This window comes from Sphaerodactylus townsendi, linkage group LG03 (assembly GCF_021028975.2).
Source record: "Sphaerodactylus townsendi isolate TG3544 linkage group LG03, MPM_Stown_v2.3, whole genome shotgun sequence".
Classification (NCBI taxonomy): domain Eukaryota; kingdom Metazoa; phylum Chordata; class Lepidosauria; order Squamata; family Sphaerodactylidae; genus Sphaerodactylus; species Sphaerodactylus townsendi.
The window spans coordinates 158,470,126-158,488,547 of NC_059427.1; the positions used below are offsets into that span (position 1 = coordinate 158,470,126).

The 18,422-nt window shown below is 47.4% G+C and overlaps 1 protein-coding gene across 2 annotated transcripts in view; it reads left to right on the plus strand.

Annotated features, from left to right (window-relative positions):
* Positions 1-5,507: 5,507 nt before the first annotated feature.
* Positions 5,508-18,422, plus strand: part of ESPL1 (extra spindle pole bodies like 1, separase) — a 49,736-nt gene continuing 36,821 nt past the window's right edge. For both annotated transcript variants that reach the window (XR_007243783.1, XM_048487891.1), the window contains exons 1-6: positions 5,508-5,639; positions 8,750-8,838; positions 10,533-11,648; positions 13,987-14,091; positions 15,094-15,217; positions 15,749-15,885. Coding sequence is in view for 1 of the 2 variants with exons in the window: in XM_048487891.1 (XP_048343848.1) it covers positions 8,758-8,838; positions 10,533-11,648; positions 13,987-14,091; positions 15,094-15,217; positions 15,749-15,885 (1,563 nt within the window). In the remaining variant the exon portion in view is untranslated. The remainder of the gene's footprint in view (positions 5,640-8,749; positions 8,839-10,532; positions 11,649-13,986; positions 14,092-15,093; positions 15,218-15,748; positions 15,886-18,422) is intronic.

Below are 18,422 nucleotides of genomic sequence, written 5' to 3' on the forward strand. Positions count from 1 at the left end.
GAGAAACAACTCCAAGCCAGTGTAAGTGGGTATTAAGCATGTAAATCTCTCACAAACCACCCCCAGCAAAACATTTACCAAACAAATGTCAGCATCATCTCTCACAAAACACCTCCAGTGGAATCCACCCCCAAACAGCATCACTTTCAATGGTGCTTTAAACTAGGGAGCTCAGATTCTTCTATTAAATCCACCTTAAAGGGAGAATCTGGGGTCTCCGGTTAAAACAAAATTGAAAGTGATGCTGTTTGGGGGTGGATTCTCCCCCACCCTGAAACAACATCACTTTTGAGGGTTGGAGATTTAGATGAAACAAATACCAGATTCAGATGGAATCTGGGCAAATTTGGGCACATTTGGACAAAAAGTGTCCAATTATGTCCTGCCCAAATATGAACAAATGTGAATGCAAGGTATTTGGGCTTTTTTTGGGGGGGAGGTATTTTTGGTGTTTTTCGGCCTTCAGGGAGGGCATTTTTAAAGCTAACAGCACCATGATTTTAGGGCATCATCCAGAGACTGCCCTGATGATACCACCCAAGTTTGGTGATGTTTGGTTCAGGGGAAGCAAAGTTATGGACGCCCAAATGGAATGCCCCATCCCCATTGTTTTCAATGGGAGTTAACAGGAGATGGGGGCTACCCATTTGAGGGACCATAACTTTGGTCCCCCTGAACCTAACTTCACCAAACGTGGGTGGCATCATAAGAATAGTTACCAGATGATACCCTGAAATTTTGGTGTCACTAGCTTTAAAAATACACCCCTTACAGGCACCCCAAGAAAGTTGCCCAAGATTCTTTGTTTTGCAGTGACTTTCCTCCATTGTAGCCAATGGGGAATTTCTGAGGCAGGCTGCACATTTTTGAAGATAGAGGCACCAGACTTTCAAGGTGGCTCCAGGAAGCCCTCCTGGTAATAGCATCCAGGCATAGAGACCTTTGCTTCTGAGGGTTCAATTTTATGGACCCCCAAAAGGCTTATTTTGTTTCCACGCTCCTGCCCATGAAGCCTGCGGGCTGAGGTCTCTCAGAACTCTCTCAACTTGCCCCCCCCCACTCTAGAAGCAAAGCTCACCAAGCTTGGATGCTATTACCCAAGGCCTCTTGGAGCCACCTTGAAAGTCTGGCGCCTCTATCTTAAAAAATGTGCGGTCAGTGCTTACACACTCAGAAATTCCCCAGAATCTGCCAGGCTCTTCAGCAAGCTCTATGGTGGGAAACATTATTTTTCCCACCATAGACTTCAATGGGGCTTTCTGTTATGCCCAGCTGGCGCTGTGGTAGAGGTTTCAACAGGAGGCAATGTGGTAGTGGTCTTGCTCTGGGTGGGGGCACTAAAGTTTGCCTGGGATGGCCGAATGCTGTGGGCATCAGGTTCACCTTCAACTTGGTGCCCACAGCATTTTAGCAAATTTGGTTGGTTCCTTTCAGGAGACTCACACTAGCAGCCCTGCAGGAAATGCCCCCACCCAGAGCAAGACCCCTACCACAGTGCCTCCCATTGAAACCTCTACCACAGAGCCATCTGGGCATAACAGAAAGCCCCATTGAAGTCTATGGTGGTAAAAGTAATTTTTCCCACCACAGAACTTGCTGAAGAGCCTGGCAGATTCTGGGGAATTTCTGAGTGTGTAAGCACTGGCTGCACATTTTTGAAGATAGAGGCACCAGACTTTCAAGGTGGCTCCAAGAGGTCTTGGGTAATAGCATCCAAGCTTGGTGAGCTTTGCTTCTGGAGTGGGGGGGAGGGGGACGAGTTGAGAGAGTTCTGAGAGACCTCAGCCCGCAGGCTTTCATGTGCAGGAGCGTGGAAACAAAATAAGCCTTTTGGGGGTCCATAAAATTGAACCCTCAGAAGCAAAGGTCTCTATGCCTGGATGCTATTACCAGGAGGGCCTCCTGAGCCACCTTGAAAGTCTGGTGCCTCTATCTTCAAAAATATACAGCCTGCCTACACACTCAGAAATTCCCCATTGGCTACAATGGAGCAAAGTCACTGCAAAACAAAGAATCTTGGGCAACTTTCTTGGGGTGCATGTAAGGGGTGTATTTTTAAAGCTAGTGACACCAAAATTTCAGGGTATCATCTGGTAACTACTCTTATGATACCACCCAAGTTTGGTGAAGTTAGGTTCAGGGGGACCAAAGTTATGGTCCCTCAAATGGGTAGCCCGCATCTCCTGTTAACTCCCATTGAAAACAATGGGGATGGGGGCACCCTCTTTGGGGGTCCATAACTTTGCTTCCCCTGAACCAAACATCACCAAACCTGGGTGGTATCATCAGGACAGTCCCTGAATGGTACCCTGAAAATTTGGTGTTGCTAGCCTTAAAATGCGCCCCCTGCAGGGCAAAACGTGAAAAACACTAAAAAATTTAAAAATCACACAAACGACCCTGAAATGGTGGCGCCCCCCACGTGACCAAATGGGAAGCGCCCGGGGACAGAGGAACGCCACTGACTGACACCTATCATTGTTGTCCCTGGGTGGGTGTGAACTGACTTGTTCCTGGACTATTTTTCCCAATTGGAATCATGGCAGCTCTTTTTCGGGAGGGGGCATGGGTGAGGAGGCCCCAGTGGCCGCAAGATCCTTTGTATCTCCCTGGAAATTTACTCCTCCACAAGCACTCCCTTCTAAAGTGCTCCCAGGGTAGTGTAGATTTTATAGCGTACGCATTCGGTTAGCATCAGACTAGTATTACCTGACCAACAAGAAGTTGTCAGCCCACATATTGCTGGTGCTTTTTGTTTGGGAGCATTCTTCACACCCACCCATCACCCCCCCAGGTTAGAAATAGAGCTGGCTTTGCCCAAATGCAGACTGGGAAGGCCTTTCTTGTTAAGGCATGTTCGTGTTGTATGCTTGGGGTGTGGGTATGCTTGCCATACTGCTGGGTTTATACGATGATCTAAGCCCTTGCAAAAAAGCAGTGTCCTCCATGCCCCATGCTGTTGCTCCTCCGTTTTAGGGTGAGTCTAATCACACACCCAGTTATTGCATCTTTCATGCCTCCACTCCTTAATAAGATGGATTGTGGAGGTGGTATGTACCTTATTGATATGTACTGATCTCTCAGCTGCTCTGCAAGTGAGTTGGGCAAACCAAAAGCAAGAAAGGTTGCTTCTCTGTTGATCACTTGCCACTTCACGGAAGATGCTTCAGGGATGGAGAACCACTGCCCCCATAGATGGGCATGGTTGGTTGTTGCAATTAAAACTGATCTCCAGGCTATGCAGATCGGTCCTGCTGAAGAAAAATACTTTGGAGTGTGTATTAAGATCACTTCAATATCTGCAGGAATTTTGAGCCCCAGAGTTGGCAACCTGTGAGGTGCCTGTTGTCACTGTTCATGAAGATTTTGTGTCTCCACGAGAAAAGGAACTTCAGAGGCCCTCAATCCTCAGTACCAGAAGTTTTGTAAACAGGATGTGGCAACACTACCCAGAGGTTAACAATGTGTGAAGATGAGGGAGACTTAATGGACCCTGCTTGTTGAGTGGAGGGCAGGAGGGATTGAAAGTGGCGATTCTGATACCTAGTGGACACAAATACTAGTGATATACCTGAGGTAATCAGGGGCACCATTTGGCTGAGTTCAGGAGGCCAGCTGCTAGGGCTGCCAACTACTAGGTGGTAGCTGGGGATCTCCTGGGATTACAATTAATTTCCAGGCCACAGATGTAATTTCCCCTAGAGGAAATGGCTACTTTGGGAGGTAGACTTTATACCCTTTGGAAATCACTCCCTTCCTCCAACCCCTCTCCCCAGGGTCTACTTCCCAAATTTCCAGAAATTCCCACCCCAGATCTAGCAACCCTAACAGCTTCAATTTCACCTTTCATCTGCATAGCAACTAACCTGGGGCTTTTTGTCATTATGAACATGAAGGATGTTAGGAAAGGAGAATGCATGAAGTCAGCTATTCCAGCCACACAGTGCGCCTATCTTCGTATAAGAAATGCATTACACTTTTACATCCACAGGACCACAGACCACTTCACAGCACTCTGTGGGGCTCCCCTTTAAATTTTGTTTATTTCTAAACGAAGTATCTTCTTCCCATGTTCTCATAATGGAAACCCAGATCATTTTCAGCTTCTTCTATCCATTATTTAAAAAAAAACAACTCAAATACCATTCAATTTCACAGGCAGTATGGTGGATACTGAACCAAATGTTCAGATCTCGTGCAGTCTGCTCCTAAGCATATTTTCTCCAAAACAAGCCTCACTATCTTCCATGAGACCAGAACCATCTTAACGCATGAGTATGTTGGGCAGTGCCCTGGGGGCCCCATATTAATTTATGTATGTTATGACATACTGTCAATAAATAAATAAAAAGTACACTAAACTATAAATATTTGTTATTGGAAAACTCATCTTTTGCATGTTTTACGAAAGATAATGAACAATATTAATGTTATTTTTTATGATAACAAGACGGCATTAGCACATATGCCAACTGCCCAGCGTGTCCATGTGTTAAGATGGCCCTGGTCTCATGTAAGATAGCAAGGCTTACTTCGGAGGAAACATGCCTAGGAGCATATATGCCAACGTCCTTTTATCATCATAAAAAATTAACATCAATATTGTTCATTATCTGTCTTAAAAACAAATGCTAAATATGCATTTTCCAATAACAAATATTTATAGTTTAGCGTAGTGTTTATTTATTTATGCGTTAATCAGCAACTATCTCAGAACTCTCTCATATATTTTTAAGATAACAAGGGGACATTGGCATATATGCACCTAGGTAGATTTCCTCCGAAGTAAGCCTCGTTACCTTCCATGAGACCAGGGACATTATAATACATGGGCATGCTGGCCAGTTGGCATATATGCCGATGTCTTCTTATTAAAAAATTAACATTAATATGGTTCAGCAGTGGCGTAGGAGGTTAAGAGCTTGTGTATCTAATCTGGAGGAACCAGGTTTGATTCCCAGCTCTGCTGCCTGAGCTGTGGAGGCTTATCTGGGGAATTCAGATTAGCCGGTGCACTCCCACAGACAGCCAGCTGGGTGACCTTGGGCTAGTCACAGTTCTTCTGAGCTCTCTCAGCCTCACCTACCTCACAGGGTGTTTGTTGTGAGGGGGGAAGGGCAAGGAGATTGTAAGCCCCTTTGAGTCTCCTGCAGGAGAGAAAGTGGGGATATAAATCCAAACTCTTTTTCTTCTTTTTCATTATCTTTTGTCAAACAAATGCTAAAGATGCATTTTTCCAATAGCTAATATTTATAGTTTAGTATAGTATTTATTTTACATAATTTTTATCGACCATTTGCATTTTTATTCCTGTGAGTGGTTGCCTAGGAAGGGGCCCCGGCGCACTGCTTTGCCTGGGGCCTATAATGCTGTTAAGCTGGCCCTGCCTGACGATCTTACTCCTTAAGTAAGCGTGCTCAGGATTCGCAAGGAACCAAATCGTTTCCACGCCTGCCGAGCCTCAGAGTGAACAAAGAACTACAGTTCCCAGAAGGCAGCAGATGGGAAAGGGGCGGAGTTATAGCATGGCGCCCGCGATTGGTCGCGATGTGGATTTGAACGTGGCGCGGGGCCGGTTCTTCTTTCTCCTTCCTGCAGTGTTCGCTTTTGTCTGCAGCGGGGCAGGTGATGAGTAACTGGTAGGTAGTGGGGCTTTTTGGAGAGGAGGAGGAGGAAGGTCGTATCCCAAGAGGTGGGAGGGATCCAAATAATAACTTTTTGGTGCGGTTGGTGATAATTTCTTCTAGGAGTATCTGCCATCCCCAACCCTGCACCTTTTTCAAACAGGGTTAGCTACCATGGTTCCTCTACCTTGCCATTTTTTTTCTTGAGTCTGTACGACCGAAGTCTCCCCCTTTCCTGTTATATAGTTTGCCTGGTCTTGTTTGCAGACTTTTAGTTCCCTGGTTGTGGGCTGTGTGTAGGGGCCTGTAGTGGTTAAACTAGTTAAATTCAGTAAATCCAATTTAAAAGTGATGGAATCGGAGCGGGATGCTGTATTTTAGGGTTCCTCAATGTGGTCCCTGCTAAACATTTTAGAAAATAGGAGGGGCCATTGAGCAAGACTTGTTGGTTGAGTGTGCATGTGTTAAGGGTAGTCAAGTCGCTTCCAACTCATGGTGGCATTACTGGGTGCCCTAATTAAAATGTAGGGTTTTTTGAAGAAGACAGGCAAATAACTGGCCTTTCCTTAGCCATATTGGGGTGATGCTCCCCACCCCCTCAAAACTCCAAAGGTACCTACCGGCTATGAAGAAGAAGAAGAAGAGTTTGGATTTATATCCCCCCTTCTCTCCTGCAGGAGACTCAAAGGGGCTTACAATCTCCTTGCCCTTCCCCCCTCACAACAAACACCCTGTGAGGTAGGTGGGGCTGAGAGAGCTCCGAGAAGCTGTGACTAGCCCAAGGTCACCCAGCTGGCGTGTGTGGGAGTGCACAGGCTAATCTGAATTCCCCAGATAAGCCTCCACAGCTCAGGCGGCAGAGCCGGGAATCAAACCTGGTTCCTCCAGATTAGATAAACGAGCTCTTAACCTCCTACGCCACTGCTGAAAGCTTGGGGACCTACCAAGGGCTCTTAAAGTTAAATGGAGTTTAGGGGTGTGTGCATGTGTGTGTTTGTATAATTAGGAAAATACTTTGTTGAGTTAAAAAAAACTATCACAAATTATATTCCAAAATTCTTACAGAGGGTTTAAGTTAGAAATGCAATTAACCCATTCCACCACACACACACCCACACACACCCCAGCATACAGAAAGCAGCAATAGCAAAATCCCCATAATAACAAACCTCCTGACAGGTTATGAAGAAGATTGGAATTCCCAGAACAGGGAAAGAAAAGAAACACGTGAGCGGAGATTCAAATAACCTGATGGCAAACCTTTTCGAGGCCGAGTGCCCAAATTGCAACCCAAAACCCACTTATTTATCGCAAAGTGCCAATGCAGCAATTTAACCTGAATAACCCCCTCAAACAGGGGTCAGCCTGCTGTAGCCTCCAGTAAGTGCCACATGTGCCGCTTTGCGCCTCTCTAGCATCTCTGCTGCCTCTGCCCCCCGCCCCCCCCGGCATCAGCCACCTGGAACACAGGCACCAGGCCTGCTGGCCGAGTCCTCCCTGCTCACTGAGGTGCACGCACATCAAGTCCAGCGGCCCAAGCCAGCCTAGATGTGTGGGGGGGGGGGCAATTCCCCCCACATGATGAACTCTGTGCATGCGTGCCCACAGAGAGGGTTCTGAGTGCCATCTCTGGCACCCGTGCCATAGGTTCGCCACCACTGACCTACAGGCTCATAGTTCGTTTTCTGTAGCTTTAAACCTGTTTACTGCTTAATGGCAAGTAAGGAGTGAACGAGATGTTTATGATGAGTAAATTAAGTTTTGGTCATTCTTTTTCTGTCAAGTCATGTGAGTTTAGAAGAGGTCTGCTGTTGCCTGCCTCCACATCATGCACCTGGTATTCCTTGGAGGTCTCCCATCCAAATACTTTCCAAGGTCAAGGCTGAGAGTGTGGGACTAGCCCAAGGTCCCCCAGCAAGCTTCTATTGCAGTGGTTCTCAACCTTCCTAATGCTGCGACCCTTTAATACAGTTCCTCATGTTGTGGTGACCCCCAACCCTAACATTTATCCATCTTACAGATGGAGAACACTGATGCAGAGAGTCTTAGGCGACCCCTGTGAAAGGGTCGTTCGACCCCCAAAGGGGTCCCGACCCACAGGTTGAGAACCACTGTTCTATTGAGAGCTAGCATGGTGTAGTGGTTAAGAGCAGGTGGATTCTAATATGGAGAACTGGGTTTGATTCCCCACTCCTCCACCTGAGTGGCAGAGGCTTATCTGGTGAACCAGATGCGTTTCCGCACTTCTACATTCCTGCTAGGTGACCTTGGGCTAGTCACAGTTCTTTGGATCTCTCAGCACCACCTACCTCACAAGGTGTGTTTTGAGGGAAAAGGAAGGGAAAGGAGCTTGTAGGCCACCTTGAGTCTCCTTACAGGAGAGGAGGGTGGGATATAAAGCCAAACTCTTCTTCTCTTCTATTGCATGAGTGAGAATTCGGGCCTGGGTTCCCCAGATCCTAGTACAATACCTTGAATGCTACCCCATCATGGCTTTCTCATGGGGGATGCAGCTGCTATCAAATTTTGTAGGGTCAATTTAAACTCAACAGGGGTGTGAGGTCTGGAAGAGTGGGCAGAATGATCTTAATTAAAGGGAATGCTAAGGCCATAGGTCATGACAGGTAAGTGGAGTTGCCCTTACCAGGTGTTTCTCATTTTAAAGGCTGGTAAAGAGCCAGCCTGGTCTAGTGATTAACAGCAGGTGGACTCTAATCTGGAGAACTGGTTTTGATTCCCACTCCTCCACATGGAGTCTTATCTGGTGAACCAAATTTGTTTCTTTATTGTGTCAGTCCTACCTCACAAGGTGTCTGTTGTGGGGAAAGGAGTTTGTAAGCCCCTTTGAATCTCCTTACAGGAGAGAAAAGGGGGGTTACACATCCAAACTCTTCTTCTTCTTCCAACATGGGGTGGATATTAATTCAGACCTTCCATTCCCATGTGACTTGAGAGGCTGTGGCTGCATGGTAGAGCCTCTTCTTTGTACATAGATGGTCACATGACAGCCGCATCTCCAGTTTAAAGGATCCAGTGACACTCTGGGAGAATTCCTGGCCACCCTCACAAGTTATAGGTGTGGAATCTTGTTGTGATATAGATATATATATATTTCCTTTCTGTAGGATGCAGAATGAAGTTCCTCAAAGGCACTGACTTTGTGGCATGGACCAGCACTCCTCAAGACACTCGGGATTTGTTGTCAGAGTTGGAGGTAATACTCCTTGGTCGGCTGTCTTTAAGGATAAGGGTATCAATGTATTTTCAAAGGCCTCCACAGCCAGAATCAACTGGCTGTTGTGGGTTTTTTAGGCTGCGTGGCCGTGGTCTGATGATTTTTGCTAATAATGTTTTGCCCTTGCCTTTGGCTGGCATCTTCAGAGGTATGTCACGGCAACATGTGTTTCTCTTCGTGGCACAGATGCGGGTGAAAAAGGAGCAAGAACTACCAAACCCACAGCCACACAGCCCAGAAAACCCACAACTGCCAGAGAACTGTATCCTTTGCGGTTTTTGAACTTGCTGTTGGTTTCTCACAAAGCTCAGGAGCTCAACTGCTTTTGGTTCTGGTCTGTGGCAAGCAGCTTATTCCCAGTTCTGTATCAGCATCTGAAGGATTTAGAGGATGTGCCCTATTCTTTGCAATTCCCTCTGGGGTGCCCTTAAAGGCGTGCATTTCTCTGGGCCCCTGTTCCCTTACTGTGGGTTGGGTGTTCAGACCCTTACTGAGCAATATTTGAAGCCTGAAGAGTAGTTTGAGGCCTAACCATGTATAATTTGGATTCCAGCAGCAATTTAGTTTGCAAGAGTTATGTGTTCAGAAGGGCTATGGAAATGGAGAAGGGGAGGGGTGAATGGGGAAGCAGAGGGGGACAGGGAGAACCTACCCCCCCACAACATTTTTAACAATACTGATAAGCAGGCTCCTTTCTATGAGTGAAGAAAAGGTAATAAGCCAAAGGGACAGTTGCTGGTGAGTCAGGTCTTTTCCTTCCCGACTCCTTTAACAAAGCGATGGTCCTTGTACTGGCGTCCGGAGAGCCAGCGTGGTGTAGTGGTTGAGAGTAGTTGGATTCTAATCTGGAGAACCGGGTTGGATTCCCCCCTCCTCCACGTGAATGGCAGAGGCTTATCTGGTGAATCAGTTGTGTTTCCGCACTCCTACATTCCTGGTGGGTGACCTTGGGCTAGTCCAGGGGTAGGGAACCTGCGGCTCTCCAGATGTTCAGGAACTACAATTCCCATCAGCCTCTAGAGGCTGATGGGAATTGTAGTTCCTGAACATCTGGAGAGCCGCAGGTTCCCTACCCCTGGGCTAGTCACAGTTCTTCGGAGCTCTCTCAGCCCCACCCACCTTACAGGGTGCTTGTTGTGGGGTGAGGGGAAGGGAAAGGAGATTTTAAGCCCCTTTGAGTCTCCTTACAGGAGAGAAAGGTGGGATATAAATCCAAACTCTTCTTCTTTGAGACACATTAAAGGTAGAGAAAAGTGGGGTATACAAACCAACTCTTCTTCACACATCATGTGGTTAACTTGGGTGACTAAAAGGGATCAGTTAAATTCAGGAAGACAGGTCAATCAATGGCTCTTAGTCATAGGAGCCAAACAAAAACTTTATGTTCAGAGGCAGCATAGCCAGCATGGGGAGAAGCCTTGCTCGCAGGTTCCCTAGAAGTGTTTGGTTGACTGCTGTTGAAAAACAGGGGCTAGGAATATTCCAGTAGGTCTCGTAACACTGGTTAAATTCCAGAGAACTAAAGTGGGGACAGTGCTGTGGATCTGGCATGTTGTTTATACATTTTGATGGGAGTTCTTCCATCCAGCTGCAAAAGGGAGGCACTTTGCAGAGCTTAATCTACTGCAATGTGTTATCTCCAAGTTCCTAAAAGACCCTCTCTTAAATTTCAGGAATGCCTCAACTTGGCAATCAAAAATGCAGATGCTGCAAGCCAAGCTTCCAAGTGGGCGACCGCATGTGATGGGATCCTGCGGGCCTGCATCCACCGGTTTGCCGAAGACTTGGCCTGCCCAGATCATTTGCAATGCCTCCGGGCTTTGGCTGAGAGGGCCTATCACGGCTACGTGGAAGCTCGGCCGCAGTATGTTCCGCTCTATCTGGAGAGGTTGCTGTACCACTTGCTGAGAGGCGCTGCTTCTCGGGGCCCATCAGAGACCAAGCTGGGGTTTGCAAACCTCCTCTATGCTGAACTGTTGAAGCATCAGCCACCAGAGGTGCCCGCTGACGACTTCACGGCCATTGCCAAGAGTGCCTTTAGTGTCCTGTGGAAGAGCGCTGACGTTGTTGCTAAAACAGGCAGGACTCCTGCCCAGCTGAGGGCAGTCCTCTCATCACAGCTGCAAGCAGTGCGCTTCTTGGTTCTCTTGGAGCACGACTCCCCCGTCCTCTTGCTCAGAGAACCCCCTTTCTTTACATCCCCGGTGGCCCAACATGCTGCTGCTGCCGCTTCTATATTTGAGGCCCAGCGGAGCCCGCTGCCCAGAGAAGAGGCTTGTTTCCTCAGCGAGCAACTGTTCAGCCATCTTGTCACAGGACTCCTAGAAAGGACGGGCACGAGCGAAACTTTGCCCTTTCTGGACACGCTCTGCATCTTTGAAGTCACTGTGATGAGGGCCCGTTACCTCTGCAAGAGCGGCTGCTTTGCAGAAAGCAAGGAAGTTCTCCAGCAGTCCCAGGGCTGTTTGAGAAGCCCTAAGAAGAAAAGACACTTCTTCGGCGCAGGCTTGGATATTCTTTCTGCTGGTGTCAAGTTAAACCAAATGTTGGTACTTCATGACGGCTCGGTAGGGCCTCTCTTTGCCCAAACTGCTCAGGTCCTACGTGCCTTGCTGGATTCTGACGAACGTCTACTTAAAGCAACGATTGAAAGTTGCCAGTTGTTTATAATGCCTCTGTACGGATACACAAAGGAGTCTAAACGGAGTTTCTTCAGTCTGCATGATGTTCTGGGCATCTCTGCCTTTATGGAAAGATACTTTGAGCTGCTCGGCAAGCTGCTAAATGTTGTAAGTGAAGTTCATTTTTTTCCTCATTAATTCGTTTACATCCTGCCTCTCTTCCCAGTGGGGAAGGATTCCAAATTCTCTGTTTGCTAGGAGTTCTCCCTGCTGGCTCTAGCCTTGGACCCTTGGGCTCAGAGCCAAAGAGCAAAGGCCTTTGACTCTTCCCCTTCTGCTTGTGTTCAGGGGCTCCCTCCCCATGTCTTTTGCATGCCTTAAATATCTTCAAAGCTGGCAGCTATCTTCCCCAAGTCCCCCCTGCTGCTTTCACTTTTCACTGTTCCTCCACAGTATCCCTTCATTCAAGGGCCAGCCATATGTTGCTGCTTTGTGTTGCACGGTGGTGCTGCCTGTACATCCCACCCCAAGGCAAAAAACAGCATGCGGGCTCTTTCCACTAGAGAAGAGGCAGTAAACCTGTAGCAATCTGAGCAGCTACTGATGCTGTAGAATGTAGTTGGAATAATAATAAGAAAAGTTTGGATTTATACCCCACCTTTCTCTCCTGTAAGGAGACTCACGGGGGGCTTGCAAGCTCCTTTCCCTTCCTCTCCCCACAGTAGACACCTTGTGAGGTAGGGTGGGGCTGAGAGAGTTCCAAAGAACTGTGACTAGCCCAAGGTCACCCAGCAAGAATGTATGAGTGCAGAAATACATCTGGTTCATCAGAAGCCTCTGCCACTCAGGTGGAAGAGTGGGGAATCCAATCCGGTTCTCCAGATTGGAATCCACCTGCTCTCAACCACTACCCCACGTTGGCTCTCTGGAAGGGGGCACGGTCATGAGATTATCCATTCTACAGAGTGCTTTGTTACAAGACCATCAGCTGGGGTTGAGCTAAAAAACTGATTGGACATGGCCCACCTACCCTAGCGGAGGGAGTGGTGGCATGGAAGGGAATGAGTAAGGGGTGGCATGCAAGGGAAGGGGAGTGAGGGAAGGGAGGGAGAAAGGGGTGGCATGCAAGGGAAGGGGAGGGGTTTGGTTCTCCTACATCACAGTATGACACTAACCACAACATTTAGTAACAGTCCTTCCAAACATATTTAAGAAAGCAAACCAATTCATATAAATACATGCATACAAAGCATAAATGTGCATTTATTATTTGTTTGGGGTATTGATTGCCAATAAATCCCATAGGGTTTTCAAGACAACTAAAATTCAGAGGCAGTTTGGCATTACCTTCCTCCGCATCACCCCCCTGGTATTCCTTGGAGATCTCCCATTCCAAACATTTGCCAGGATCGCGGATGAAAGTGTGCAACTGGCCCAAGATTAGCTGGCAAGTTTCCATGGCAGAGTGGGGATTTGAGCCTGGGTTTCCCAGATCCTAGTCCAGGGGTAGGGAACCTGCTGCTCGAGAGCCGCATGCAGCTCTTCTGCCCTTGCACTGCGGCTCCATGAGCCGAGCTGCTGGCCCCATCCTTGCCCACCCTGCAGGAAGCAGGGCATGCGCACCAACTGCCCATGGTCGACTGGGCCGCAGTGCGGGCTTCCCTTCTCGCCCGCCCCATTGGAGCGGGGCGGGTGCTTTCTTGGCAGCCGGCGAGGCCGAGCTGCTGGCCCCATCCTTGCCCGCCTTGCAGGCAGCAGGGTGGACGCATCCATGCGCTTCTCAGAATGAGCGGAGTAAAAGGTAAAAAACCCCAATATGTACAGTGTTATCTTTATTTTAAATGTCAAAAATTATTTGCGGCAAGTGTTTCTTTTCCCGTGGAAAACGGGTCCAAATGGCTCTTTGAGTGTTAAAGGTTCCCTACCCCTGTCCTAGTCCAACAACCACTACACCATGCTGACTCACTAAGCATTTATACCCCTGGGGTTTTTTTTCCCTCGGGGTGTGTGTGTGTGCAAAGCAGTTTACAACATTTTTCTCCCCTTCTCCATTTTATCCTAAAAAAAAAAAGAACTGTTCACCTGCACAAGAGAGTGACCAGGTCTAGGTTACACCTTGAGCCTCCATGGCAAAGTGCTGTTTTGAATTTGGTGTGACACTAACTACATCATGTTTGCTTGCTGTTGTATCGTTTCAAATTTGGTTTCGCTGTTATATGGCTGTGGGGGCGGGGCTAATCTAGTTCATAGGGCAGCAATTGCTCCGGCAGGGTGGGTACACACACTCGCACAGGGGTGCGCCGGCTCCAGAGGGGGATTTGCCCTTCCCCCTGGATCGGACCGCCCGAATGCAATTGTATACATAGTTATTCTAGTTGTTGGTACCAGATGTAGACTGGAGCAACTCTGCGTAAGACTGGCTTGTTAGCGAGTTACCTGGCCCTCATTAACTATTCATTGGGACCATTCGAGCATCTTCCCATGCCAACCTTCCTTCCCTTCACAGGCTCCGCCAGACAGTGGGAAACAGCAGCAAGCTCTGAAGAAGTTGCTGTACTACTTTGCCCAGCTGTACACCACCCTGGTATATGACTCTCTTCAGACTGTGCAGGTACGAGAAACCGAAAAGGTTGTGTTGCGGCAGCACTTGTGGAATTTCGAACAGAACAGAGAATCCTCCAGCCTGTGTAGAAATAAGATTGAGGTTTTCATCTTTGGCCCCAGGGGGGGCAGGATAAATATCCTTAATGGGTCTAGGGCAGGGGTCTGCAATCTGTGGCTCTCCAGATGTTCATGACTACAAATCCCAATTGGCCATGCTGGCAGGTGCTGATGGATTTTGTAGTCCATGGGCATCTGGAGAGCCGCAGGTTGCAGACCCCTGGTCTAGGGCAGTGATCCCCAACCTTTTTGAGCCTGTGGGCACCTTTGGAATTCTGTCGTGGCATGGTGGGTGCAGCAGCAAAATGGTGGCCGCAAAGCAGCTGCTGCCAGCCACAAAATGGTGGAGCCAGCCACGAAATGGTGGCCACAGCTTGACTTCAGTAACACAGTGCAGATTTTTGTGCTGTGGGAGCAGCTGCTGCCAAATCAACATTTAAGAAAATCTGCACAGCCAGTCAAATCTCCAGCAGTTGGCCAGGACCTCGCAGGGTAAAAGCCTTACTGGCCCCACCCATTTCCTGAAAACACATGGTGGGCCACAGTAAAGGTGTTGCTGGGCCCCGTGACATTCACAGGCACCACGTTGGGGACTCCTGGTGTAGGATCTAGACCAGGGGTCTGCAACCTGTGGTTCTCCAGATTGGCCATACTGGCAGGGGCTGATGGGAATTGTAGTCCATGAACATCTGGAGAGCTACAGGTTTCAGACCCCTGGTCTAGATTCTGTAGAGGCCCTTTGGTTCAGGCTTGTGTTTTTTTTGTGCAGAAAGTCCAAGGTTCAATCCCTGGTACTCTTAGTCAAAAGGTTTCTTACGGAAGAGCTGTTAAAGAGTCCATGTCTGGAAAAGCACTGGAAAGTAGTTTGCCATCTGCAGCACACTCATTGTGGGGAAATGTTGCTGGAGGTGTATTTTTTGTTTCCTCTTCCTAAAGCTTGCCTTTTTCACAGGCGCCAGAGTCCAGTGAAGAGATGCTACAGCTGGTGGCAACCCTTCAGAAAGTTGCTTCCTGGATGCTGGATATGCTAGCAGGTCTTCCACAGAGTGAGCAGGCAGAATACCTGGATGTCTCAGGTTGGCATCAAAGACATTCTTCCTCTGGTGATCTGGTTCTGTGTATGCTCATCAGCTGGAGGTTGTTCTCCATCATAATAAGAGACAAATACACTTGTTATTAGCAGATCTCTGGAACAACCCCTGGCCCGGAGAATGCCATCTATGTGCATATGAAGTGTATACACATGTGCTTTCTTCCTTCCCATTTCTGGGAGCTATCATGCTCTCTGACACGTAGTGGATCAAGACTAGCCCCCATTTTGCCTCATTTACAGCCAGGGCCACCACTCTGGGTAAAAGTCAGCCTGTCCCCTCTCTCAAGTGAGTTGCCAAAGCCAACTTTACAAGGGTGTCTCTCAGTAGCATGCCACATGGCCAGGCTGATGGGTATGAACTTGTGCTGACTCTCTGATGGGAATTGTAGTTCATGAACTTCTGGAGAGCCGCAGGTTGCAGACCCCTGATCTAGTGACTTTCATTCTAAAGGAGGCCTGCTACTTCATGGTGCTTGACCTAAGACTGACTTTTCCCCACTTCCTTTCTTGGCAGCATACTGCGTGTCCAGGCTGGGCTACAGCTTCTACTGTCAGAAGATGTATGTTGAATCTAACTCAGTAGTAGAGCTCTTCTGCAAGAGGCTGATCAAAGAGGAGCTGTTCAAAAATCCAGAATTCCCTACAGAAAAGGTAAATAAAGCTGTCCTTGTCGCTTCACAAACTGGCGTGACAGAGGTACCGGTGATATTTTGTAGAGCTTTGTCAGCTGGCTCTTTTCTGTGGCATATAAGTTCTGGGCAACATAGCATTTTGTGAGGGATTTGTGCGGGGGAAATATTCGCAGTTTGGGCCTTGTTGGTAGAAGACAGGCAGGATTGCTCCCAAGTATTATCATCCTGTCAACTATGTCGAGTATGCATTTGTTAAAGCAGTGGTTCTCAACCTTCCTAATGCCGCAACCCTTTAATACAGTTCTTCATGTTGTGGTGACCGCCAACCCCAACATTTATCCATTTTACAGATGGAGAACACTGATGCAGAGAGTCTTAGGCGGCCCCTGTGAAAGGGTTGTTCAACCCCCAAAGGGGTCCCGACCCCCAGGTTGAGAACCACTGTGTTAGAGCTTTATAAATGCAAATGACTGTTCAGCAGAAGACTATGAAATAGCCAGCACACACCTTAACTGGAATCTGATGTTTAGAAGGTGACCAGAGACTTGGGATATTGCAGGCTTAATTGTACATTCCTGGAGAACTCAGGAAGGGAAGATTTGACCCATGTGGGGGAGCGGGGTGGAGACAGCGGAGAAATTCCTCAGGCACAAAGGGAACAGAAAACATTTTGGCTGATTTCGTCTGGAAGAAGATTCCTCATCTAGTCACAGTCTTGACGGTCGCCATTTTCCCTTAGAGCTAACAAAGGGCAGGCAGCGAGGAGAAAGACCCCAAAGTAATCCAAAGTTTTAGCACACTGCTAGTTTGAAATTGAAAATGCCTGCTTTAGAATAAGACCAGGTAGGATATGTTATAGGGCTGAGGGACTGGACGTTTGCATCTTTTTCCTTGCACTCCTTGCTTGATCTGCTGCTCTGCAGAGTATGTTACATGAACTTTTGTTTCTCAATCCTTTTCTATTTTAAATGCTGGTTGTTCTATGTACCACATATATCTCCACCATTTAAACATATTATGTAAAACATGCACCAGGAGAATGTAGGTGATTAGCTAGGACTGCTGTTTCTCAGGGAATGCATATGCAGTAACCTTATAGGTAACTATTGGTTAGTGGGAGATGTGGGCACGAAGTACAGCCTTTAAATGGCATTGTGTATGCAGTCCAACGAGGGCTGGCCCTCTTAGCAAGCAATACTGTAACTGACCAGCTGGTGGCAGTTGAAATACCAGAGAGAAGCGGGAAAACTCTTCCGAGTTTTAAACATTTATAAGCTTGGAGTGCTGCATTTTAACTTGTATAAATTTTAGTATTTTATCTTATTATCCACTTGTATGTATTATGTTGTAAACTGCCCTGAGCCCTTCGGGGGAGGGCGGTATAAAAGTGGAACAAATAAATAAATAAAATAAATAAATAGACTTGGAAGAGCGGTTCATTCCTGGACAGAGTTTCAGTATGAGCACTAAGTGTCTTGGAGGGCAGAATGGAGTAGTGTTCACAGGTCAGCAGGGCAGTTTGTTGTGGAAAGTTCTGTACCCAGTTTGGTATAGTGTACTGGATTAAGACTAGGACTACCTGGGGTCTGATCTCACAAAAGGGATGTATTTTGCAGTCTCTGACAACTGTTTGTTTTCTAAATTTTCAAATATAAATTGATTTCTAGGCTGCTTTCCTCCTTAATGGACTTAGGGTGGATTACAAAAATCAATTAACAGGATAAAAATGCAACAGTACTGGCTTACTCAAAAGTAAAGCCCTCTGAGCTCAATGGTACCTTTTTCCAAGTAAGCGTATGCAGGCTAGGCTAAGGCCTGTTTTGGGTCCACATAAAGAACTCAAATAAGGAAGCGCTTAAAGTGACTTTCATCTGAAGAGCAGCAAGAACATTCCACATAGCACGTCTGAGTCTTGTTCCAAAAATAAGGTCATGTGATCTTAGGGCAAGTCTACAAATTAACCAATGCCTTAACACTTTAAAATGGAAACGAAAAATCTCTCCATATGAATTATGTAACGACTACAACTACATTCTGTTAGAGTAAAATGGGAGGCTGCAGTTAAGGTGTTGGCTGCCTACTTGAGATCTGTGTATGAACTGTTGACTTGCATTTGCCTGCTCAATCTCAGCCTTACCTTTCCCCATGTGCCAAGCTCTTTTTTGAGGCTGCTGCCACAATATCCCTTCCTGCTCTTGTCTCTTCTGGGATCTGAACAGTTCTGCCAGTAGCACCCAGCAACCCTTTGCACACCTTTTGTCCCTGTGGCATTAGGGTGCCTAACAACCGTTTGCTGCCAGAGTCTTCATTCATCACAGATCTCATGTTTACAACCCATAATCCCTTGGAGGAAAAATAGAATGCAAATGCAGTGGTAACAGTAACCATTAAAGAAGAGGAGAAGAGTTTGGATTTATACCCCCCCCCCTTTTTCTCCTGTAAGGAGACTCAACGGGGCTTACAATCTCCTTTTGCACCCTCCCCCCAACAACAAACACCCTGTGAGGTGGGTCAGGCTGTGAGAGCTCCAAAGAACTGTGACTAGCCCAAAGTCAC